The sequence below is a fragment of the Carya illinoinensis genome, chromosome 10, assembly GCF_018687715.1.
Source record: "Carya illinoinensis cultivar Pawnee chromosome 10, C.illinoinensisPawnee_v1, whole genome shotgun sequence".
NCBI classification, from domain to species: domain Eukaryota; kingdom Viridiplantae; phylum Streptophyta; class Magnoliopsida; order Fagales; family Juglandaceae; genus Carya; species Carya illinoinensis.
In genome coordinates, this window is record NC_056761.1 from 23,459,590 (window position 1) to 23,485,716 (window position 26,127).

A 26,127-nucleotide genomic window follows, 5' to 3' on the forward strand; every position below is an offset into this window, starting at 1 on the left:
TTCAATTCAGTCTAATTTTAAATTAATTATAACATTTAAATACTCAATTTTCAAATTATTAAATTTATTTCAACTCAAAACTTCTTTATATGTAGAATCTATAATATTTTTCAATTCAATATCTCTTTATATGTGTGACCCATAACTTTTGTCAATTTTTTATAAAATTTTCTCAATTCATCTTAACATCTAAATTCATTTTAGATGAGCTTTACATAACTCACACCACCAATTTAACTTATTTTTATTTATTAAGAACTCAATTCAATTTAACATCTAAATGAAGTTTTAGTCTATATGCATATAAATTTGTAAAAAAAATCTATGAGGTTTTGAATAATAATACATGCAGTCGCATAAATACTGCACAATTATTTTAAAATAGAACGATGTCTCATTGGCATCGGAGGTGCAATTAATGTCCTTTTTTTTTTAGTTTTATTTATTTTAAATTTTAAGATTTTTAACCAAATGTACGTAGATAGTCTTAGTGGTAGCTCAAGTGAAAAGACGATATATCAACCATCCATTAAAAAATGTGTAAAGAATCTGATTCACACCATATCCGTAAATTCTTTTTTTTTTTGATATATATATATCTATCTATGTTTAAATTCATTTATAAATTAAATATTATGCGTGAATATTACTTCCTCCTCATTAATTAATGATAAGTAGAGAAACTCTTTTATAAAATTTCTCAAGAAAAAACAAGAAAAAAATTTCATAAATTGTGGTTTCGGAATTGATATTGAATATGTAAACAAATTCTGTTAAGTCGGTCCTGCCGAAACCCAATTTGTTTACAAGCCCAAGCATAAGGCCCAAAGACCAGCCCATTTAAATTTTGAGTTTATCTTCAAACAGGATGCGGTGTCTTTAGGCGTTGGGAAATGCTATACATTATTTCATACTACACACTTTATATATTAAAATAATATTTTTTATTTTTTATTTTATTTTATTTTTATTAAACTAATTAAATTATTTTATTTATCATCTACACATTATATATTTATTATAAAAAAATAAAAAAAAATTAAAATAAATATAGTGTATAAAATATGAGGATGATAAGAAGAATTTTTCTTAAGCGTTGGACACCTTCCAATGACAGGATCCCACTTCATAAATCCACCAAACTTACCGTTGACTACATCACACTCTATTCCTTTTTGGGTTTTCTCACCGTTCCCCTCTCTCTATTTCCCTCTTCCACTTCACACTCTTATAACTTCAAGAAAGAGAAAAAAAGGGACAATGCATCGTTGATTGCTGCTGCTGCTTCTTCTTTTTCTTCTATCACCAACTTCAAGCGCTCTCAGGCCTTGAGCTGTTAAGAAGGTTTTTTGTTTTTTCTTTTTTGAATGTCTTTTTCCGATTTTCTTTAGATTTTTGATATGTAATTTTATAGATTTAGGGTTTGAATACATTTGCTTATTTTTTGGAGGTTGTTTAGTCATTTTTATCAAAATTTCATATTAGGGACTTTTCTCAAATTTATTTTCTATTTTATGGTTTGTTCTTCGTTTCTGTTTGTCTGGGAAGATTTTTCCTTGGAAATACTTATTTGAAAAAAGTGTTTTCCTTAGTAAGCCTACGGGATAGCGATCTTGATTTTGATTTGTTACTCCAAGGTTTTCGAAAATTGGTGGGTCAAGAGTTTGCTTTGTTTGATTAATTCCTTCGTTCCTAGCGGAATCATTTATCCGTATTTGTGATTGAGCAAGGGCACCGTGACAACTGTCGAGAGAGTGAGAAACAGAGAGAGAGTGGAGAAAGAGAGAATGGAACTGTGAGATGTGTTTTATATTTTGCATCTATTGTAAATTTACTACAACTGTTACGTGTCACCCTCCTATTGGAGGGTGAAAATTCTCCAATTAGACCGCGTCCGGGACACCCTTAAATTTTAGTATTTTAGCCCTTCTTCCTAAACTTCTATATTCCCTTCTTCCCCTTCGTTCCCCCCACTCCCGATCGGCCTCTCATCCTCTGCATCTCTTGGCATCCAGCTCAGCGGCTTCACGCCGCCGCATCGCGCAGCACCTCCATTTGAACCGCCGCCACCATCCCCGTCGCACCCCACCATGAAGGTAAGCCTCTCTCTCTCTCTCTCTCTCTCTCTCTCTCTATGTATATATCTCACTGTTTATTCCCACTCTCTTTGCTCAGTGCCAGCCAACATGACCGGTAGAGGCCGCCGCACCGCACGTCCAGTCGCACTTGACCGTCGCTGGGAGCACATCACGCCATTACCGGTGAGAAGTTAGCCTTAGAGGTAAGAATTTATACTAGTCTTTTTGGTATTGGTATATGGTATCTAAATAGCTCATAAACTAAAATTCTATTGGTTTTAGTGCAATTCTTTGGGAATGGATTTGGACGACCCATTTTGTGATGATATTCTGGGGACAGTTAAAAGTAAACGTAGGTTATTCTGACACACCCCTCTTAGCTTGTTATTTTTAAAACTATTTTCCTCTTTAAGCAGTTTAAAGGTTTGTCAATTTTTTTTTTTCCAGCCAAGGCTGGTGGCAAGTTTCAACCAAAGGCTAAAGCCAGTGCGAAAAATGGGACTTCTACATCAGTCCCATCAGCTCCTTCAGGTTCTACCGATGAAAATTCTGTTAGACTAACCCCCTCAGGCTTAGAGACTAAACAATATGCTCAGCCCGTTGTCGCAGAAGATAAATTGACAACTGCGGATGGAATTTCTGCAGCTACCTCAGAGATTGTATGCATTAACCAGAAATCAAAAGACAATGAAAGCTCTTTTACTGACAACAAAAGCTTGGAATCAGTCAAGACCTCATCCCAACACGTGATAGGAGAGGATATTGGCTCTAAAGATGCTCTGCATCCAGAGGTTGGAACATCTGAGAGCAACATTGGTTGGCATTCCTGCATAGGAATCTTGTCAGCAGAGGTAGATGTTCGGATATTCCAAATATATTTTTGTATATATGTATTTGTTTGCTGATTGGGAACTCCTTTGGTTTTAGATAGACTCCATGGAATTTGAATTGGAGCCCTTTGGAGGTATTCTTTCCGAGGCTGACGCAACAAATGGTAATGATGATCGGGAAGGTTCCCTTTCTCATTCGAAAATGCCTACTTTTCTTGATTTCAACAATAAGGATTCAGTGGAGCATTTTGGTATTCGGGCATGTAATTCTGTTGACTCTTCAGCACTCAGGTCATGTGATGCTGCAGAGCCTCAAACTCATCCTTATGCTCATATAAACCAAGATACAGTTACTTGCAGGGAAGCTGGTGTTTCTAACAAGGGTGGAGATGTTCAGATTGATAATGGAAGGTCGGAAACAGAGGTGAAGATTTTTAACCTTTAAAAAAGGACTCTGTTGTTTTTCTTTTGCTAAGTCAGATAAATTTGTGATTAGTTTCAGGAAGCTGGGGCCTTTTCTGGCATGGAAGATCTAGATTTTATGTCTCAGGACAATATTCCATTTGGTATGTTTAGAATCAGCTGCATGCTTTATTTATTCTTGCTTTATGTTGCATTTATAGTTGTTTATTTTCTCCTTCATTTTTTAGGACTGCATGCTGGCAAGTTTCGACCCAAGCCCAAGATGAAAGCAATAAAAGAGAAACCTAGTACTGACACCTCTCACCCAGAAGTTGAGTCTGTTATGCATTCACAAGCTCCTGAGTTGGTTCCTTCTGACACTGGATATGCGAATGTGAACTCAGTTTCTGCCTTCCCAGCTGACGATTTACAAGATAACTCCATGAGGTTTGATGATTTTATTACATTGGACCCAACCTCAGAAATTTCAATGAACGAAGAATCAATAAATCTTGCCAAAAATTCTTACTCGGATGGCCCCGTTCTGAGGGATACTCTGCATTCAGAGGATGTTCCTGAAATTCTAACGGAACTGGTAATTCAATTATGTCAGTTTGCTATGGTATTGGTGTTTGATAGATAACCAACTTATTTGCTCAAATATCTTAATACGGTCTTGTCATGTTTCTGCCCTAGGATTCTAACTGTAGAAGAGGAGAAGCTTCTACATCATCAGATCTTCTTCAAAAATGCACAAGATCTGCTACAGTTGATGAAGAGAACAATGATGGCAAATCGTCGGGAAATCTAAACAATGATGGCAAATCGTTGAGAAAGTTAAGGAAAAAAGTATCTTTTCAACTTATCGACGAGCCAGATGGTGAGGTTAATGAAAATGGGGGCTTCTCTGGTGAACCTCCCACTGATTCTAATATAGGCGAAGTTGAGGACCGTGATGATGAGGATGAATATAGAGTGGAAAGTGATGAGGAATTTAGAGTGGAAAGTATGTCCCAGAAGAAAAGGGCTCCTAGAAAGTCAAAGAAATCTGGGGTTGAAAATGGTAAACCCGTACAAAAGCGCAAGAAGGCCAATGAAGCAGCTGACCAGTCGACCAAAGAACCTCCCAAAAAATTTTCTCATTCAACGCGTCGAAACAGGAGACATGGTAAATGAAATTCCCAGATCTGTGAGACTGCAAGATAAAACACTTTCAGATATACATATTTGCATAGTAAAGTATTAACAGAATTGTTGGACAACTTTCTCTTTTGTAGTGGATAAGGTGTTACTTGAAACACCAGAGGATGAAATTGACCCTCAAAGGTTGCCTATCAAGGATCTCATTTTGCTCGCTGAGTACAAGGAGCGACTAGCGGTACATATTCTGCACTCTAATTCTTGTTCTTGTGATGATGTTATTTTAGTAGCAATTCTAGTCTCTTTTTCTTTAGTTGTAGCACTACCTTGCTATAATTATTGTGTCTATGCTAAATTCAACTTTGCTAATTTGCTTTGGTCATCTATGACTTGCCCACTCATGCAGAGCAAAGAGGCAGAAACGTCAAAAACACCCTTGACCAATTTAAGGTATCCTTTTAAACATGACCTATATGTGGCTAGACCTGTAGAATTGCTATTCGTTTTCTGTATCAAGTGACATAATGTTTGCATTCATAGGCAACTCAAGAAAATTTGAGTTATTATTATTATTATTTTTTCTATGTAGTCTTTGCATGTCTGTGGGATTATGTTGTTTCTCTAAATAAGGGTTTATCTTATGTATATTCTTTTTCTTTTTAGTTTAGGTTCTTACAAGACTACAATTATCGGATAATGTTTCTTGATTTAATGTAAAATTTCATTTTAGGAGTGTTAGGGCAGGCCCCCTTGGGGCTAGGCGAGTTTATAATGTTGCCATGTGATTTAAGGAACATATTGTTTGGCCTGAAAATTGTTGTATTATTTGATGAAATGTGGAATTTCGAATAGCCCGTAATCTAAGCAAATGTTGTTGGTTAGTAATTTGGTTTTATTATACCTGGAATCATATGTAATCCAATGTTTAGCCCCTGGTGGTTGGCTCAAGTGGTAAGAGCCTTGGTCTTGGTGGTATGCTCTCTCTTGGTCCAAGGTTCGAAACCTTGGGTGCAAACAATTTCTAGGGGCTATGTCCCATCGGTTAAAAAGTCGATGATTTACTTGATCCATGTGATGGGGGGACACATTACACAGGTCTGGTGTTTAACCAGGTAAAGGACATGTGTTTGCACGCTCTCCAGGATTCCCTTTCATAAAAAATTGATCAAATGATATTTTTTTTCGTGTCACAATTATTTTCTGTGCAGGTCTTACAATTCCTTTCCTAAGGAATCATCTTACAATGGAGAGGCTACTTTTGTTTCAGAACAAGGCAGAGGTTCTGATGATCAACCAAGTTATGAGGTTCCAACTGACCCTTTCATTAATTACCAGTCTTTCATGGACAAAACTCCCAGTACAAGATGGTCAAAACAAGACACAGAACTGTTCTATGAGGTACAGCTGTAACATCTTATTCATTTCTTGTTTTCACTTGCCCCCCCCCCCCACAAAAAAAAAAAAATCTTGGTTATTTCTTCTTTCCATTAGTAAACCATATAAAGTATATGATCAGAAGATGACCAAGTTTTAGTCTTGCAATCACTGTGAAAGCAAGTAAATAGTCTGTTTCAGCTTATGAAACTGCCAAAACCGAAGTTAGTTTGATTCAAGGAAATCAGAGAGACTTAGTCCATTGAAATCTATGGATATCGCCCAAAGGAACTAAGTTTTGTGCAAGAATGTTTTAAGTTAATCTAGTGCCACTTGTGATCTTTGAAATTTTTATCGTTCCTCTCCCTCTAGATACACCATGGTAGACAAATGGGGATCAGCTTGCACACAGCTGCACTTGGGGGTTACCCCTTAATTCTCTCCAGGTAGCAAGTAGATCTACTACCTGTCGAGGCGTAACCGATGCTAAATTGACTCTGTCAAAGAAATTGTACCACAGGGTACTAGCAACCTCACAGTGAAGTCGTAGATGTTTCCCCCCCTCCATTTCTGCACATACAGCACCATCAGTGATGATATGTCTTATATTTTGTTTGTTATGTGCAACAAGTAGATCCAAAATAAATTGGCCAAATTGTTATCTTTTTAGTGAAATTTTGGAACATATGTGGTGTGCGATTATAATCCAAAATAGAGGAAGATGAAGGTATATTGGACATTACAGATGGCAAATGTTATAGGATTAGTAAGGTTGGAGATCTGCTCAGTGGTTATATTTAGTTTACAGTGAATTTTGTGGGTCTGTTGGGAGATAACAGTTTTGGTAATTAATGAACACTTTGCAAGATTTTCGTTTATGTCTCTATGGTACTGGTATAAGGTCTCTGTGGACTTAATTATTATTATTTTTCTGTATATTTGCCATAATCTATATTGTGAGGAGGAGGGAGGTCACCCCATTAGTGTGCTGATGTCCGTTGCTTTTCACTGAACTTTTGCCACTACCTGGAACAATTATTGTTTAGTCATATAAATCTCTTCTAGCTCTTGTAATTAGGTGTTCTCTGATGTATACTTTTTGTGTACTTGGGCAATATCTATTTACTTGTTTCAATACAATTTTATATTACTTATAAAAATAAAAATAAAATAAAAAGGTAAATGGGCGAAGCCCAAGTACGTAGGAAGTATACAATGGAGAGCACCTAATTACAAGTCAGGAGCTAGAAATAGATACAAGAAAATCATGAAACTAACTCCACATTAAATCTCGAGGAGCATGCTGCATTAGCTAGAAATAGATACAAGAAAATCATGAAAACTAACTCCACATTAAATCTTGAGGAGCATGCTGCATTCCAACCTAGAGTTGATTTTAAATCTATAGTTGAGTTTACCATTAGTTGAGCTTTAAAACCGGCCCTAGATTTGCAGTACTCTGGAAGGGTTTTGCAGTGTGTCAAGTGATTTCCATGAACCATATAAAGCATTTTGTGATTTAAGTGCATCTTCTTTTCTTTTATTTGAAGTGGGTCTTAACAAATAAGATGGATTTTGGTTCCTTCGATCTGTCTATACGAACCTTTCATGTTGCAATTTTCAATCATTTTTATGCTAATTAGTTGCACTAAGAATGGGATTTTATGCATGTACTGCAATGTAAACACCTTCCCTAGTAAGATTCATGTTGATAATGAAGCATTTGTTACCAAAAAATAAGTGTAGCCTGAAAAGCTTAAAATTTGAGATAGTGCAAGAGAGGCAAAGGGATGGGACAGCATTAACTCCCTAGAGTTGGTTACTGATTCGTCCTTTATCATCCACTGTCATTTTTTTTAAATTGGAATAAAGAATTTAATTGCTCTATTTTTTTTTTCTTTTTCTCCAGACAAAAGTGGCAAGGTCCAGTCTTCGGTTGCCGTTTACATAAAAATTCAACTAATCTCTGTTTTAATATGTGATATAGGCTGTTCGGCAGTTTGGGACAGATTTTTCTATGATACAACAACTTTTTCCCGGTCGAACTCGTCATCAAGTCAAGTTGAAATTTAAGAAGGAAGAGCGTCATCATCCAATACGGCTTTCTGAAGCCCTAACCAGTCGTGCTAAAGGTGAAGTCCTTTATCTTTCTTTTTAATCTCTTTTCTTTTTCTTTATCTCTCATTTGTACTATGATAATTTTAGTAATCTCAGCATGATTTAGATTGTATTAGGTCGTAGTCTCATATATAAGCATTGGGAAACTAAGCTTAACCATTTTGGTACTAAACTCAACAGGATATATTTAAAGGTTTCTATTGGAGTCTTTATCAAGGTAATCTTCATGAGTAGGAATGCCGAAAACTTGCCTAATATATAATTTTCTGTTTTAGATCATTCCCATTTCCAGTTGGTGATTGAGCGGTTGCAGCAAGCTTCTCAGGCAGAAGATGCTTATGTAGATGACGAGGTTGCAAGGACAGGCAAGGAGGAGGAGGAGATAGTGGAATTGACTACTCAAGCGAAGGTAAGCTTTTTGGTGTTTTCTTTTATCTTCTGCTAAGGTAATATGGAACCTGGTCTCAAGGCCCACTAAGCATGAAATGACCATGTTTATGAGGCATCTTATAGCTTGACTAAGCTAGTTAGGATTATGGTTAAAGGTTTTTCTGGTAAAATTAAGTTTTTTTTTTTTTTTTTTGTCTTTAGCTATTTCATGCAGTCTTGATGCTTCTTTCTAACCTGATAAACAATAATTGCACTTATTGATATGTCCACAGGAGGAAGTGGCAAAACCTGAGCAGGATGGGGAAGTAGTCGTTGAAGATCATGAAGCAGATTTGGGTGAAGTTCATAGTCCTGCGAAGTCTGATGTAGGCGATGATAACCTCTATGACTGGAGTCAATATAAAAGTGATTATTAGCAATAAAAATACTAATAGTGGGATTGGAGTAGCTCACAGCCAGGGACCAAATCATTGCTCAATCACAGCGACAAATAGTGGTAGGAGTAGCCGAGTAGGTCGCACATAGCTCCGGCTACCGCCGGCGGATCACTTATTCAACGCATCTGCACTCTCCACGCGTCCATCCTAACCAAGCCCCATACCCCCCGTCATTTATGTCATATTTGACCCCAAAGTTCAAGATTCCTCACCTTCTCTGGCTCTTTTTCCTTATATCTCTTGAGTCTTTGCCGTGGTTTATCGGCAATTATTTATTAAATTCAATTAATTTATTTGTCAATTTCTCTGAATCTCCAGCAAATTCCTTCTGATTCGTCTCGAACTTAGCGATCCGTTACAGCACCCAGATCGGTAAGGAAGGAATTACTGCGACGCATTTATGACCGTGGGATCTTCCTCATGATTCGTGACGAGAGCTCTCTCATTTCCTTTCTTTCGCCTCTCTCTCACCTAATGGGTACTGCTGCTGCTGCTACTACTCGAGGGTAATACTAAATTCTCCTCACTAGGCACCAGATTGTGCCGGAATTTTGTGCTCTCCTTCTGGGGGTTTCTGAGCTGAATGCGGGTATTCTTGATAAATCCATCATCCTCTCAGCTTGACACGTGACTGACTGAGCGGTGCCGCGCTGAAGAGCTTTCTTTTTGCGAGATGTCGGGCCCTCTGGACCGGTTCGCCAGGCCTTGTGAGTGCCTTTCAATTTTCTTATTTTTTTTGTCCTTTTTTTTTTTTTTTTTTTTTTTTTTTTTTTCCCGAAATGGAGTTTTGAATGTTTGTCGATCCAGTGCAATAGTGTTCAGCTTGCTGGGATTCTAGGGTTTCACTTTTGCCTCTTTGGTTGGAGAGTTGTTGAATCTGGTTGTTTGTAACGAATGATTAGGCTGACGTTTTTGGGAATAAGAAACAAGAATACTTTTCCCCCTGAGCTCAAGGAAAAAAAATTATCGGGGTTAGGCTAAGGTGAATGAACCATTTTCTTTTATTGGGTTCCTTAATATTGAAATGCGGGTAAATGTAGAAAATTTTACGAATGTTTTTCTTTTTATCCTTCTGCAAATATTCTCAAGAACCAAACGCAATTGTTTCAAAGATTTTTTTTTTTTTTAATCAGTATTAAGACATTTTATTAATTCAAGTAAATAGGCATGACCCAAGTAGATAGAGAGTATACAAGCGGAAACACCTAAATACAAGCTAGGGACTAGATACTAGGCAAGGGTGAAAGAATATCATTTAAATTATCCCCATTCAATACAAGAACTTTTGCACAAAGACAAATAGTTTGAAAGAAAAACTCTCTAAATTCTCCCAACAAGCGTTCTCTATCATCGAAACAGCACCAATTCGTTTCATGAGAGTGGCCACGAGTACACTAACTGTTCAGTTTCACTTTTGCCCCTTGGGTTCGAGGCGGCTGTGTGATGTTTATCCAGTTAAGAAGTTGATTCCTTGAATTTTGAAAGTTTTGAAAAAGATGTGGATGCCCATATTGCTTATAATTGTTTTGGGTAAGATAATATATAGCTCTAAACTACAAGGCTCTGGAAATTCAGCAATATTAGCAAATTTTGCTGAAAGAAAATTTAGTTTCTGTGGATACACTTCAATCTTTCATTTTTTTGCATTGGTCATTTGCATTATATCGTTTCATGATGTTCCTTTGTGGCAGGCTTTGAAGGTTTCTCTGGTATTGATGGGAGAAAAGAAAGAAAATCTGATTTTGAGAACTCTGATCTGAGGATGAAAGGAGGACTAGAATTGGATCTCTTAAAAAGAAAGCGATCAATGCATCTACCTAATTTAAACACTCACTCAAGAAAAAGGGTAGAAGAAAAAGTGATGGTCGAGTCAGCTCTGTTTCAATTGAGGATGTTAGGGATGTTGAGGAGCTAAGGGCTGTTGATGCATTTCGACAAACACTACTCTTGGATGAACTGCTGCCAGATAAACATGATGATTACCATATGATGCTGAGGTGCTGTCTCATCTTTTTACAATCTGTCTATCAAATCCATACAAATTATTCTTCCATATGGAGGCGCTCTCTCTCATCTTCTGTTATTTTTAACAATTTATGAGTACAATTAAATTTAACAATAAGTCTGTACATGCTTCTATCATTTAGCCAGTTTCTGTACAGGCAACAAGGAAAAGAAAGATTTAGTGCCTTTTTAAAATGATTTTCTTTTCAACTTATATTTTTACGTGCCTCCTGAATATGTCTCCTTGTCTTCGATTTTCAGCTTGTAAAAATTTGTAGATGTTTCCATTAGCTGTCCTCCCCGTTTTGAATAGGATTAAATACACTTTTCACTCCTAAATTATAAGGTTTTGTTCACCTTGCACCCACCAAAACTGACACATTGTACCTTCAAACTACTATGAATTGGCAAACAGCACACTCTGTCTGAGTCTGACCATTAAGATGGAGAAAAATAGACGATGCAGCACATTCTTGACTGTTGAATCTTAATAAAGGGTATTACTTGACAGTCAACTTAATTGGAGGGTGCAATGAGCTGATTTTGGAAGTTTGGGTGAAAAGTGTGAAACACCTGATAGTTATGCTCTAACCATGTATTTTAACCCTTTAAAAGTATATTAAGTACTAACACTCTCAAGGATTATTACAATAATTTCAGGTTTTTGAAAGCAAGGAAGTTTGATATTGAGAAAACAAAGCATATGTGGGCTGATATACTTCAGTGGAGGAAGGACTTTGGTACCGACACTATTATGGAGGTAACAATGTTTGACTGGATTTAGAGTGCATGGTAGCTATATCTTCACTTTATTTACCATATTGTTGTTTGCACCAGGATTTCGAGTTCAAAGAGTTAAATGAAGTCTTAAAGTACTATCCTCATGGTCATCATGGTGTGGACAAGGAGGGAAGACCTGTATACATTGAAAGACTGGGAAAAGTTGATCCTAACAAACTTATGCAAGTTACCGCTATGGATAGGTATGTTAAATACCATGTGCAGGCGTTTGAGAAAAGCTTTGCCATAAAGTTTCCAGCTTGCACCATTGCGGCAAAGAAGCACATAGATTCGAGCACTACAATCTTAGATGTACAAGGCGTGGTATGTGGCCTGTACATAATCATTGCTGATTGCAGAGTTCATGTTTTCGTTTTAAAAATAAAAATTGTTATTCTTTATTTGTTCATCCTAATATTTTAATCATTCAGGGCTTTAAGAACTTCACAAAGTCTGCACGGGAACTCATCACGTGGCTGCAAAAAATTGATTGTGACAATTATCCAGAGGTACTAAGTCTGCTTTCTTCCAATGTTAGATTATTATATCTTTGCACATTCATCATTAAGTATGTGATAAATTAATTAAAGTCTAATGTCTGTTTTGGAACTTGGTGTGATATTAATTATGCAGACTCTTTGCCAAATGTTTATCATCAATGCTGGCCCTGGATTCAGGTTGTTGCGAATACTGTAAAGACTTTTCTAGATCCCAAGACAACCTCCAAGATTCATGTATGCATCGTTCTCCCTCCTCATATGTTTTATGCATTATGGTACAAACTTGTAGGGCCCTTGACTTATTATGTTGTATGTTCACCAACAAAAACATGCTTTTGTTTGAAATCATTTTAGGTTCTTGGAAACAAATTCCAGAGCAAATTGCTTGAGATAATCGATGCCAGGTATTTTGAGTTTGATATTTTTATAGTATGTGAATATTTTCTGGTGGCCATACTTTCATGATTTTTACTAATCTTTGTTTCACAAGTGCACTAGTTGTTAACTAATGCAAATCTTTGGCATTTGTACAGTGAGTTGCCAGAATTTCTCAGTGGTAGCTGTACCTGTGCAGATCAGGGAGGTTGCCTCAGGTCTGACAAGGGGCCATGGAAAAACCCTGAAATATTAAAGGTTATGCTGGAGCCTCACTTTTTTATATTTATAAATATGCTTTTTTGTTCGCCATTTCTACTTCAGGTTGTAAATGGTTGTTTGAAACTTTCTTGCAGATGGTGCTTAATCGTGAAGCAAGGCGCGCCAGGTCGGTTGTGGAAGTTTTGAACAGTGAGGGGCAGGTTATTGCTATTGCTAAGCCGCAGTACCCTATGGTAGACTCTTTTGATTCACCCGTTTTTATGGATGGAGTCTTGACCGGTGCAAAACTGCAAGTGGATAGTGTTGTAATTTTATAATAAAGTGATAAGAAAAGTATCGTCCTTAAAGATTGGTACCTTACTTTTGCTAAATACCAAAATTATACTAATCTCGATTTTATTTAGAGGAATCACTAAGATTTTTGTAGTTGCAAATTAAATTAAGATCAACTCAAAGAGAAATACGTAAAGGAAATAAAACTGATGTTCGAAGATCAAATTAATGGGAAAGAAAACTTCTAGGAAATCGATTTCACCTAATTCTTCACTATGCTTTACTCATTCAACTAATTTAATTTAATTCTTTTTGTCTATTAGCAAATCTCTAATTCATCCAAAAGCCTCTTTCGATAGTCAATTAAAAATTATTCTTGTTTATCAATTCGCACAAGAATATGTAAATTAAATAATCAAGAAAGTAATAAGACCAATGATTTAATTAATATATAGGTTCATACAAGTTTTTCGATCTCTATACTTACCTATGCTGAAATATTCAAGATCTATCTTATGATTTCTTCTTTCGATAGCAAATCATAAGATTAAATATCATCTAATCAATGGTCAGTTAATTAGAAGCAATAAAATCAGAATAAATTAGATAAACAAAAAGAGAATTGCCTTAAATTAACATAGACAATCAAGCATAATTCGGAATTAGGTTATATCGTTTTCTTAGAATAAATAAAATTTAGCTCATGCTAGAAAGGGAATTTAACATGAATGAATTCACCATAATTGTTTTGAGAATATTAGAAGAAAATAAATGCTGAAAAATACTCTTCCAACTCGTCTTCAAGAATTCAAGGAAATGTTTCAATACTTTTCTCCCGTCTGTGCTTGTGTATGATTCCAACGTACGTGCAATATATGGAATTCCCTCTCCAAAACAGATGAATTGAATCCTTCTAGCTATGTCTTTTTGTCCCAAAAAGTGTTCTCCAGTCAAAAAGAACGGCCATATGGTGAAAAATCTCTTTTATATGCTTTGACGGCGGAAAACCCCAGATCTGTCAAAATACGATATTCGCTCGAGCGTTCTATCGAGGGCACATCGAGCGTTCGACTCTGCCTGATTTCGCTCGAGTGTCCTATCGAGCGCACATCGAGCGTTCGATTCTGCCTGATTTTGCTCTAGCGGCTAATGTCTCTGCTCGAGCGAGCTTTGTTTTTCCGCAACCCGCTCGATCTCAATGTCGAGCGGCAGTCGAGCGTTTGAATCTGCCTGAATTCGCTCGAGTGGCCAAAAGCCTCCGCTCGAACGATTTTGTAAAATCTGCAATATGAAATTTTGCAAGTCATCAAGCCACCTGTCAAGCATTTCTTATCCTACTATGATTTCCCCATTTTTTTATTGATGGAGCCATATTTCAAGTGTTTCTTACCTGAAATAGAATTGCCACATTTTTCGTCTTTTGTACTATCTCCATGCAGGTAAGAGGGAGTGATACATCCACTGCTGAATCGGGATCTGAAGCTGAAGACATCACTTCCCCAAAAGCAATTAAGAGTTATTCCCACCTTAAATTGACGCCTGTTTGCGAAGAGGTTGGTTTCTCACCTTTTTAATCTATGCTTATGATAACAGAGTCGATGTTTTTCATCAATGATTTGATCAAATGATTTTGGGTGCCTTGATGATATTTCTTTTGCTTGTGGTAAAATGAAAACTAGAGTTTAATATTGAATTTTGGATTTAAATTCAAATATTGGTCAGTTTGGAAAGGGCTGTGGCATATTGCTCTATTTCTTTTGCAGCTTTCCTATTTAACTTAGAGAGGTGCTGATTTATAATGTATGTCTGTAATGTAATAGGCAGTTTTATCAAGGAATTTATAGAAAGCTATCTTAAATGTTAAATATGCCCATATTTTTAAGAAACTGATTACTTTTTTGATGTACTTTCATGGATATGCAGGCTAAGGTCATTGGAAAGGCAAACTATGCTGGTAGCTTCTCAGGGTATGATGAATATGTTCCAATGGTTGACAAGCCTGTTGATAATGGTTGGAAGAAGCAAGTTCCCCCTGAGAGGCCTAATGCTCTCAAAGGTTAGAAACTGTACCCTAGATCTACTGGCATCTATCATGTTTGTATATTCCTGCAGTCTTGATATGACTCTGAAGCTAGAGCCTTGTAATAAAACAATTTCGGAAACTTCCTTGACTTTTAATACTTGTTATGTTACTTTGGCATTGTTGTTGTCTTCCTAGAAGAATAGCACCCTTTATATCCAATTCAATGGTAAAATGACCTCGGTATTATGATCTAAATTCATTGGAGTACTTGGTATACATGCATAAGAAGTTCAACTTTCCTATGCAGGGTCACTTCCCCTGCCTGAGACTCCACAGACACCTGAAGGAATTCGTGCTCGGATTTTGGTGGTGATTATGTCCCTCTTCACGACTCTTTTCACTCTCGTCCGTTCAGTGGCTGGTCATGTGACAAAGAAACTTCCTGAAACACCATCTAATAGTGAGCAAAATATTCCTGCACTCACTCTTGATGCAACAGACAAAGAGGAGTTTCATCCCCCCCCTTCACCAACTCCAGCTTACAAAGAGGCAGATCTCCTATCTTCTGCACTTAAGAGGCTGAGTGAGCTTGAGTAGAAGGTTGATACACTCCAATCAAAGCCATCCGAGATGCCGTATGAGAAAGTGGAATTGCTTAATGCTGCTGTTTGTCACGCGGATGCCCTCGAGGCAGAGCTGATTGCAACTAAAAAGGTACAATAGCTTAAGTCCTAAGGTAGTTGTTTTCCTGCAGGAGCATTAAGAGTATTGATGGGGAGTCCTTTCTCCAGTCAGTGATTAGAATGTGTAGTGGGGGGTTCAGATATTGTCCAGTTGCTGGATTGTCCAGTGCACATTGAAGAGGCATCGTTGGTCATATCTCAAAGGTGGGCACAACATGTAATAGATGGGTGCTATGTGCATTGGAAGCATCCAACGATTGGATGGTATTCAGCCTAATGCATACCTTCGTTACTTTTACGTTTTGAGAAGCTTGGTGGACATCTGCATGGCTTTTTCAGGTCTTTTTATACCATTTGCCGCATAACTGGATTTATCATCACTTTGGCCTGTGTTAAAAGGGCCTGAAAATGATAGATTAATGGAAGTAATTGAACAAGCACCCCCTCCCCCCAACACATCAACAAACACACACCTACACACACACAAAAGTCTACACAGAGTTTGGCTGTAAGTACATTATTGCATGATTAGGTTGATCCATTAGTCATTGTAAATTATTAATTAGTGAACCAGCTTCCTAATGGTCCTATATATCCACTCCTCGATCCAAACCACCTTAATTTCTTTGGCTCCACTCAACTACCACATTCCTGCACAAATCCTCTCTGACCATCTTTCAATTTTCTTGGCCTTTATTTTTTGTCTTATCAATTGCAAGAGATGCAAAGATATTGGGGGTAGACCTGTTTTTACATAGCATCAGTATTCTATTACAATTGCATATAATCAGTATCCTATTATAATTGTCTAACTCTGTACTCATCACAAGTCACAAGTCTTATCATGATCTTATCTTCTTGTCTTCATCCTAATTATATGTTTGATTTTTGGTTCCATTGAGTTCTCATACAACTCAATCACTTCTATATGACATGAGCTTAACCAGATCAACCAAACTTGAATCTACTTCGTCTCCAAGTCAAGTTTTGAGAAGATCATGCAAGCATACGTGGTAGGTGTTTGATTCATTACTAAAATGTTGCTTTTTCTTTTCTTTTTTCCCATCCAATTGGATGTAATTAGTTTGAGTTTAGTTCTACTAGGAGTTGGATTTACTGGATAAGGAACATGTCTCTTGTTTTTCATTACGCATGTAACTCGTGTCTTTTATCTAATGAATCTTGGTATGTAATTAACAGTTCATTCTTCACTTGCTTATATTCAATATCACACTATAAGATAAAAATTAACCTGGATTTGCTTTCATTTTGTTTTTTTAAGGAAAGCTGGCACTAAGTCCTTCAAACAATAGAACTACCTCCAAATCTGCAGGATGATGGCTCTGAATTATGGGAGGCATTTCTTATTTGTTTTTTGCTAAGTGGATTTTTTGCATTATAATGTAAGCTACAATGTAATGTGTATTGTGTGTGGATATTTGTTATTAATTTTTTTTTTTTTTTTTATAAAAATTTGAATGCGCAATTAAAAGTTTCAAATGCCTATGAAAAAAATTAACATTGTTTGAAGATTAAAACAGTTTCAAATGCTTTATAGGCATTATATAAAAAATGCCTAAGAAAAAAATTCAACATAATGGCTTATTAAAAAAACCCTTTTAAAAAGTGTTCAAAAGATATTTTAAAAATGCTTTAAAAGTGTATTAAATATATATTTTAAAAGAAAAAATCATTTAGAAAAGTGCTAAAAGAATATTTTTAGAAAGTGATAAAAATGTTTTTTTCAAAAAAACAATTTAAAAAGTGTTAAAAAAATAATTTAAAAAAATGTAAAAAAAAAAAAAATGGGGATCCGGTTAAAATTCGGGTATCCGGTATCAAATCCAATACCCACCCGTGTTTTTACCGGATTTATCCGGGCGGATATCCACCCAGTTTTAAAAAGCCGGATCTGGATCTGGATGCACAGTTCTACTCATTTTTATTCATAAATATTTTTAAATATCCTAAATTTCCAAACCAGCCCTTAGTTTTTTTTTTTTTTTTAATACAGCATCCTAATTTATACAAAAATCATTTTGCTTTTATAAATTGGTATATGAAGTTTAAACTTTAAAATGTTTAGAATTAGTAGTTAGGGCTAAATCTCAAATGATATTTTAGGAGGATCGCATTAGTGCAAATGAAAAAAATGATATAACACATGCCTTTCACATCATAATTAATTATAAAAGGATACGTGACATTTGTATATGCTATTGGGATAGTAAAAGTGTTTCATCTCACCTTATCTTAATATTATAATTTTTTTAACTTTCTACATAAAATATAATAAACAATTCAATTTTTTCAAATATCAAAATAATAATAATATTAAAAAAATAATATTCTCATAATATTTTATTCAATTTTTAACTTTCATCTAAAATTATTTTATCTCACTATCCAAACCGCACCTCATCTCATTTAATAGAGTTCCTAGTTAAAAAAGTGTTCATCTTTGGTATAATTGTGTAAAAGTCACCACTATCGTGGCGGGATTACACCAATTCTATAAGAAATTAAAGGAAAATGATAGTATGACTGTTAAATGTGTCAATTTGTTTATTCTAATTATTTTCTTAATAGTTAAGAAAGTGATTATTAGTGAATTTAAATTTAAATTTTTATTTTTTTCTTAATAGTTAAGGATATTTACAAATTGTTTTAATGGAAAAGAAAAAAAAAAAAAATCCCTTTGATTGGTTTGCATATTTAGGGTGCATACTGGTATGCATATTTGGAGTGTATGCTTAAATTCTATAATATGAAGCCAAAACTCTTAAAATCCTTATGCTAATTATTTAAACTTATTTTAATTACTATTTGGACCTCGCTCAATGGCAGCTGCTAGCCTGCTACCTTACGAGGTTATTGGAGTCGGGGCTCGAAAAAATGATTTGATTAAGGTTGATTCAGCCGATTCAATTTTGAAATTAAATTGGTAAGAAATCGAAACAATTTTAGTGCAGATTCAAACTAATTCTAGTCGATTTTAGATCGATTTAAACCAATTGAAAATTATATTTATTTTTATATTATCCAACAATTGTTTTTTTTTAATAAAAAATAAATTTCTTGTACAAAATATGAAAGAACAAAACACATATTAACTTTTTTCGTTATTGTATCGAATAAGAATAGTAGAAAAATTAAAAAAAATGAAATATGTAGTTCTTTATTTTCTTTAGTTGAATAATAAAATTAGAAGATGAATGTGTATTTTATATTAAATTTATGATTGTGCATAAAATACTACATTTATCATGTGCTTAAAACTGTGGATGTAGAGCCACCCATAACTGTTCTACTTGGCTACTGAGAATTCTCAGATGAGAATTTTGAGTTTTAAGATTAAATATTAAAATATTATATTTTAATATTATTATTGTATTGAGATTTGAAAAAGTTAAGAAAAAGTTAAATTGTTTATCATATTTTATATGGGGATTTGAGAAAGTTGTAATGATGAGATGAGAATTTTATGTTTGAGATGAAAATTTCTTAGGGCCAAGCAAAACCTAATGGTCTTTATCTTATTTGTATATAAGGCAAAAAAATGTGGACAATTATATATTTATAATTGAAACTATTTAGATTCATATCATATTTTTATTAAAACTAGTTAATAAATTTATATTTTATAGTCTTTTGTAAATGATATATAATGGCTGAATTTGGATTATATATGCTTTCTAATATATATATTTTTTTATCAATATTGAAATAATCGATTCAAAATTATCATAAATACTCTGATTTAATTTGTTAAAATTGAATCATCTGATTCATTACCTGATTCATTAAATTGGTCTTTATCCGATTCTGAATCCAATTCTAATTTTTCAAGCCTTGATTAGAGTTAGCAGTCAATTGTATCATTGACAACCACCATTAAATGTTTAGAAACAAATCGAAGTTTTGATTGTGTGAGTGATTTGTTATGATGAAAAAGTTAATTTCTTATCTTAGGGTTGGACGTTGATCGTTGTAAACATTCTAATTTTAGAATTTTCTTTTAAAAAGATATGCAGTCAACATATTAAATAGAAAAATATTATATGGCCACAATTTTCTTGATCCCAACCTTATAATTTCATGCTTACTTACAACTAGTTAATTCCAGCAAAATGATTATTTTCAGTTAAAATTGATTGCAAATCGTATTTTAGTTGCAATAAATAAGTCACAAAAATCCGTTATTCTTGTAGTGGTACATTATATACTTAATGTGGCACCAAAATGTTGAAATTTTATATGAAAATTATATAAACTAATTTACGTACTAGAATTAAAGGCGAGTTTATAAAAACTCGGTGTTAGTTTTTATTGGGAACAAAATTTTAAAAATATATATGATCATTACAAAAACTGATAATGGATGAATATTGTTTCATAAAAAAACTATCATAAAAAATTTAAAAGGGATGATAAATTGTACTTTTTAAAACTTTATTTTTATATGCATATGGCATATTTTATATATATATATATATATATATATTTCCGAAAATGGTGTATCATGAACGCAAGGAAAGGTTGAAAATATCCATCGAAACCAACAATGAGATGAAGAAATTGTCTACAATGTTTCTTCTTTCAAAAATACAGTCATGCAAATATGAGGAAACTACATGCAGATCTTCCCAAATATGTGGCAACGATCTAGGGCACCATACAAATACTTCAAATGCATTAAAGGAAGGTCAACACTATGTGCTTTTACCCCTAATGACATTAGCCTCGAGCCTGAAACAACATGTCCTAGCACAACACAAATAAAACAATCCTCTGGTCCGATAACAACTCCAACACAAACTCATCCTCTTTAATCTTGTCACCACAACCACTTTACATAGACAAAGCATTTAAGGTCTTTAACAAGACACCCATAACTAGAAAATATCAACCGGCAAATGTCTCCAAGCCATCTACGAACATTCAATCTCATCTTTGACCCAATAGATGATCAACCCCGAAACCCAAAGCCCATTCAGAAGAACATGTATTTCAAATCCTTCGCGGCCCATAAACTCAATCCCCATATTTATCAATCAAAAGCCCAAGCCCATAGCACAAACAACTTCCATAGCCTGACACAGCCAACACAAGCTACGAAATCAAACAAATACAACACGTATCTACCCAATGCAAAACCACCTACATCCCAACATCCACTGTTGATATCCTCCACACCCAAAAAGAGAAGGTGGACTTCATCTGAGGAGAGAACAAAATGGCAAAAAACGTTACTTCACCTCAATAGTTCAAGTACCCAAGCACGAAGAGGAAAATGTCTCAATCTGAAGGAAGCAGGCAATATGAAAGAATACAATGAAGAAGAACCTATTTTCCAACTCCTCAAATTAGCTAAAGGTAAGATGAAAGTAGCTCCAATTCGCAGTTTATAGAAGTCTCGATTCTCCTCATATCGAAACCAAAGGCAACAACCACATCGGGTAACAACTTTAGACTCATACTATCCAATTATTGCCCCTTACTTCCAAAGGCTGAATCGGCGGGGCCTTTTTCGACAGCAACACAGCCATAAGACTACTGACATAAAATTGCTGGGGCATAGCCGACGCCGAGCAATGAGGAGTTTAAGGGCAAATCTTAGCACTTATAATCATGATGCTATCTTAGGACTTATAATCATGATGTTACCATTACTCACATCTCAAATATAATCAATCATCCCAACATTCCCTGCAACATGGAAAAAGCTCTGAAAACTAAAACATTAAGACAGATTATAATAGCGTCTTTAACAACTGAGCTCTTCTAAAAAACTTCCTTCCGCTTAGTGAAGAACAAACACTGCCCAATATGCCAAACGGAGAAGGAAAAGCTTGCTCATCTACTTTTGAACTGTTCATGCCCATGAACATCTCTCAATCTGCTTCACAACAAGTTTCAAGCGGTATCCTAATTGTCTTATATCCATAAGCAAGTTTAGACATCTCTGAAGAAGAAATACAATCTTTCCCACTGCTTGCTGTTTTGGTTCTTGAGGAATCACGTCATTCATAATTCTCGTTACGCTAACAAATGTGTTTGTTTCAAAAGTCCTGAAAATCTTTAAGGAGCATGAACGACATGGATTTCAAATTCTCAACAACAGAATCCACAGTGGCAACCACCACCAAAAGGCTTTTGTTCACTAGCTTTTGACTTGAGAGTTAGGAAAAATGGTAGTATGGTAGCATCAATCTGCATATCATGGCTCTCCAATATTTGTCAATACTTGCTTTTTAAGAAGTACAAATCCAAATCTAGGAGAAACCCCAGTAGTTTATATTGTAGTTCAGGAGTCAGTATCAAGAAATATAAAGAACATTATCCTTGAAGAAATATAGACAATTGCACATCCACTTCTTGTATCACATTGGATAATATAAGTTGTCAAAGGCACAGTTTCTAGCCTTATAGAGACCCACACAAGACTCTTCTCCTTCCGCTTCCAATCACACCTCGTTTTACAGATACCCACAAAAGTTCTGATCTAATATCTTGGGTAAAAAAGTAAAGGAAAAAAAAAAAAAAAAAAAAAAAAAACACACCTACCAGCATTAAAGAATTAGATTGCGTCCTATAAATCTTAACTAACCATAATGATTTGACAAAAATAAAAATTGATATCAACTCAAACGGCAAAAAGTGTGACTATGGGATTGCAAAAGTATCGACTCGAGCAACTTTTGTTTACTTTTATTAGGGATTTAGGGGAGGGATCCCTTCCCTCAACACTTAGCGGTGGGGGACGCATGTTGTAGTGTTTACAGTTGTTTGTGAGAGGAGACAGAGCATGGCAAGATAGCATGTTACACCCCTGTAGTGTAGAGTAGATTGTGTGATGCCCTCAAACTCTATTTGAGATTTGGCGGAACTTGAAACATATATATAACACAAGGTCACATACTCTCATTCATGACAATTAAGAAAGAATTGCACTTAGCATGCATATAACAGTATGCAGTATTAACAACGGATAATTATTTTTTACCAATACTTAGGGGTTGTTTGGGAGATGAGATGATTTTATCTTATTTCATCTTATCTTATTTCCTTCCCAAACAATACTCAAATACAAACATTTTTTAATTTCAAATCTATAACATTTTTATCTCATTATTATTTAATCATTACAATTTTCTCTAACTTTCAAACAAAACATAAAAAACAATTAAACTTTTCAAATAAATAATAATAATTTTATTCAATTTTGTTTTCCTCTCCTTTTTTAAAATCTCACAAAACATCATAACTCAAACAATTTCACTACTATTAACAGACTTTTTTTTTTTTTTTTTTTTTTATCTCATCTTATTCGTCAAGAATCACCTTAATGTACTAGCCTATTAAATTCCAAAACATAACATACTTTCATAAATATTCACATTTCAAAAGATACAACATCCGTCCAACAAGTCTGTAATAAAAGTGACGTAATACTAGAGACAAAACTCCATAAGTACAAATATAATATACAAACTACTAAACTAAACACCAAGCAAGCCGCTCATGTGGCTCGACAATAATCTCTAAAATATAATCTAGGAACTGGAGGATTGACTCCATCAGCTCCTTGAGTGTCCTTTGTGGCCTACTCAACCTTGTCTAACGGGTCGCATCCTGATTCCTAGTCTCGTGACACATAATTTACCATTCCATGAGGAATGATAGTTATAGTTGAGATAATTTATACCATTTCACTACTATTAATAAATTTTTCATCTGATCTTATTCCCCAAACATCACCTTAATGTACCATAATGTTAAATCCCAAAACATAATATACTTCCATAAATATTCACATTTCAAAAGATACAACATCCATCCAACAAGTCTATAATAAAAGTGATGTAGTACTACTAGAGATAGAACTCCATAAGTACAGATATAATATACAAACTACTAAACTAAACACCAAGTCGCTCACGTAGCTTGGCAATCATCCTCCAAAATATAATCTAGGAACTAGAGGATTGACTCCATCAGTTCCTCGAGTGTCCTTTGTGGCCTACTCAACCCTGCTACTGGGTTTGGTCATGATTCTTGGTCCCTTGACACATCGTTTACCATTCAAGGGCAATAATAGTTGAGATTACTAAAATCTCGGCAAGTAAAGTTCCTAAGCTACCAACAGTATAAAAAGCCATGCATGGCAATAATATGACATGTGTGCTTCGTGACATAGACTTACACATGTGTGACAAGATTGGAAAGTAACGTGACTTGACATGGAAACATGACTTGACTTGAACATGATAGGTTTGCATGAACATAAGACATTGCTATATATACATGTTTATTTACTTGAAAATGGATGCTCCATGACTCCTCAAGGGTAGTGTGCGCCAATTGGATACCGCATCACATCATAGGCTCTTGCGTCGACTGTGAGTACATCATGATAACTTGTACTTTGTAAATGTGTAATTTTGGCACCACTGGCGTTGGGTGCCTGAATTTGCTCAAGAAACCAGTTACTTAGATCCTATTCGAAGCCTATTGACTGTACTTCTTCAACCCAGGGGATTCAACATCCAATTTAAAAACTATAAAGTAGATAGAGGAGTTCCACTAGGATAACTCATTATCTTAACATTTGGGGTCGTGATAAAATAAAAGACTCATACATGACTTAGAAATATTCCATGACATATTCAATGCTTATGATATGGTATTCAATTCATGACATGTAACAGATATATAACATGGCATTCATGGCGTGTGATAGATAATTATGTAATATATAATTGTGAAATAGTAATAGGTGACATGGCATGACATGTTATAAACATTTAAACAGACATAAATGGACATGAGTATAACCAATGCAATCTTACCACAATACATAGATAAAAATACTAGTAGTAAGTTAGAAGCTAACTTACAAAATGTAGTGCAATACGTAAGCATAGTTTAAAAAGAATGTAAGCTGAAATGATATATGGTCTAGGGTTAGAATATCACACCAAATCCTTTGAATTATAAAATTCACTTACTTAGGACCAAATTTGAAGTTACCTCTCGACTTATGGGAAAGTACACATTTACCTTTAAAAATAAGGAATTTGCAAATAGACTCCAAGCCTTACCAAAAATTACATTCCTCATGTAAATTTTATCCTAAATCCAACTATAAACTTAGAACTCTTTAAAACTAAATCCAAGTATGAAAATTTTCTCTTGGCCGATTCACTTCTAGGCTAAAAATCATGTTTTTGTTGCTACTTGGTCATTTAACACTCTTACATGGTTGAACCAAAAATAACAACTCTCAAAATCACTCTTCAAATCTAAAAGCATGTTAAAACACTAAATCATATATTTTACAAAACCTTGAACTGATCACTTCAAAGAAAATTCCAAAACATCAAGATTAGGTCAGATAAAACCAACTATTGATGTTCTTGTCTAACACGTTCATATCAATTTCAAGGACTCCAAAAGTCCATTAGTAACACTTCTAACATATTCATCATTCAAACTTAAATGAAATCATACTTGACTAATTAACCAAACATCATAAAACAAGATAGAACAATCGATTTGCATGAGAACTTATAAACCGAGTGTTAATGTCATATTTCGTATGCCTTTGGGATGGGCCCTTAGCAGTCTGGGTCTTCGGTCTTTGGCCTGTAAACAAAGAGAAAACACCAAGAGGGGGGTGGTGCCCCTTGGGTAGCCAAGAGAGCCTCCGATGCCAAAGTTAGTAATGCTCATAGTAAATTTGTAGGAGGGTAGTAAGAGCAGAGAGAGTTAAAGTGTAACGAGTACGTATAGCATAACTCCCTTTCAATATCTTGGGGTTCCCTTTCATACCTGGCTTCGAGGTTCAGGCAGCCATGCCCTGTGGCTGGGGGAGGCGTGTCCTCCCAAAGTCCCATCCACCATACCCATTTAATACAGCGTGGCGCTTTGGGGAATGCATTTAATGTAGCATGATCCTTTGGTGAGTGCATTTAATGTAGCGTGATCCTCTACTTCATCTTAGCGTTCAGTCCTGTCGAGATGACGTGTTCTTCTTCCCTTTTCGCAGGGGCAGATTTCCTATTCTTCTTGGGTAGTGGACTGTCCTTTGCTCCAAGGCTGTGAATCTGGTTTATATGGGTTGAGAGCCCTTTAGTCAGGTTAATAGGTGGATTGGTTGGTACAGGCCCCAAGCTATTGGGCTCGATTGCTGGGTCTTTTGGGCCTAAGGGAAAAACTCCCTAATAGTTATCCTGTCAATTCTCATCGAGTTAGGCCGATGGAAATTCTTCTTTTTCCCTTTCTTCCCATCGCTACTTGCCACTTAATACCTAGCTGATTGGGGTGAGATGACACCATTGCCCCTTGATCCTTCCATGTGTCGAGTCTTTATGCCCCTTTCTGCCGCTCGATCCAACAAGCCATACTCCACCTTCCAATTTCTCTGTTGTAATCCCCGAAGATTGGATCCTGGTACTCGATGATGACCGTTTTGTCTCTTTCACAATGATGGCTA

General features: G+C 35.3%; 2 protein-coding genes and 1 pseudogene across 14 annotated transcripts; all 3 read left to right on the forward strand.

The window, feature by feature from the left end:
• The first annotated feature begins 1,128 nt into the window (after positions 1–1,128).
• LOC122278106 lies at positions 1,129–3,755 on the forward strand. Of its 13 annotated transcripts, none has more exons than XM_043088202.1 (9): positions 1,129–1,344; positions 2,016–2,096; positions 2,176–2,281; positions 2,361–2,430; positions 2,526–2,929; positions 3,010–3,072; positions 3,259–3,332; positions 3,411–3,474; positions 3,559–3,701. In XM_043088202.1, exons 4-8 carry the CDS (start codon positions 2,376–2,378, stop codon positions 3,442–3,444), a joined length of 630 nt encoding a protein of 209 aa, XP_042944136.1. In that variant the 5' UTR covers positions 1,129–1,344; positions 2,016–2,096; positions 2,176–2,281; positions 2,361–2,375; the 3' UTR covers positions 3,445–3,474; positions 3,559–3,701. The 13 variants fall into 13 exon arrangements, with proteins under 13 accessions (XP_042944136.1, XP_042944129.1, XP_042944131.1 ...); XM_043088195.1 differs by having other exon boundaries at positions 1,130–1,344; positions 3,259–3,319; positions 3,559–3,755; XM_043088197.1 differs by having other exon boundaries at positions 1,130–1,344; positions 3,006–3,072; positions 3,193–3,319; positions 3,405–3,474.
• LOC122278568 (transcription factor TFIIIB component B''-like) lies at positions 3,654–8,748 on the forward strand. The gene is made up of 8 exons (XM_043088747.1): positions 3,654–3,905; positions 4,007–4,478; positions 4,588–4,688; positions 4,857–4,900; positions 5,659–5,848; positions 7,812–7,956; positions 8,218–8,351; positions 8,605–8,748. The coding sequence occupies exons 1-8, from the start codon at positions 3,654–3,656 to the stop codon at positions 8,746–8,748; spliced, it is 1,482 nt and encodes a 493-aa protein (XP_042944681.1).
• On the forward strand, positions 8,747–17,094 carry LOC122278105 (annotated as a pseudogene).
• The last annotated feature ends 9,033 nt before the right edge of the window (positions 17,095–26,127 follow it).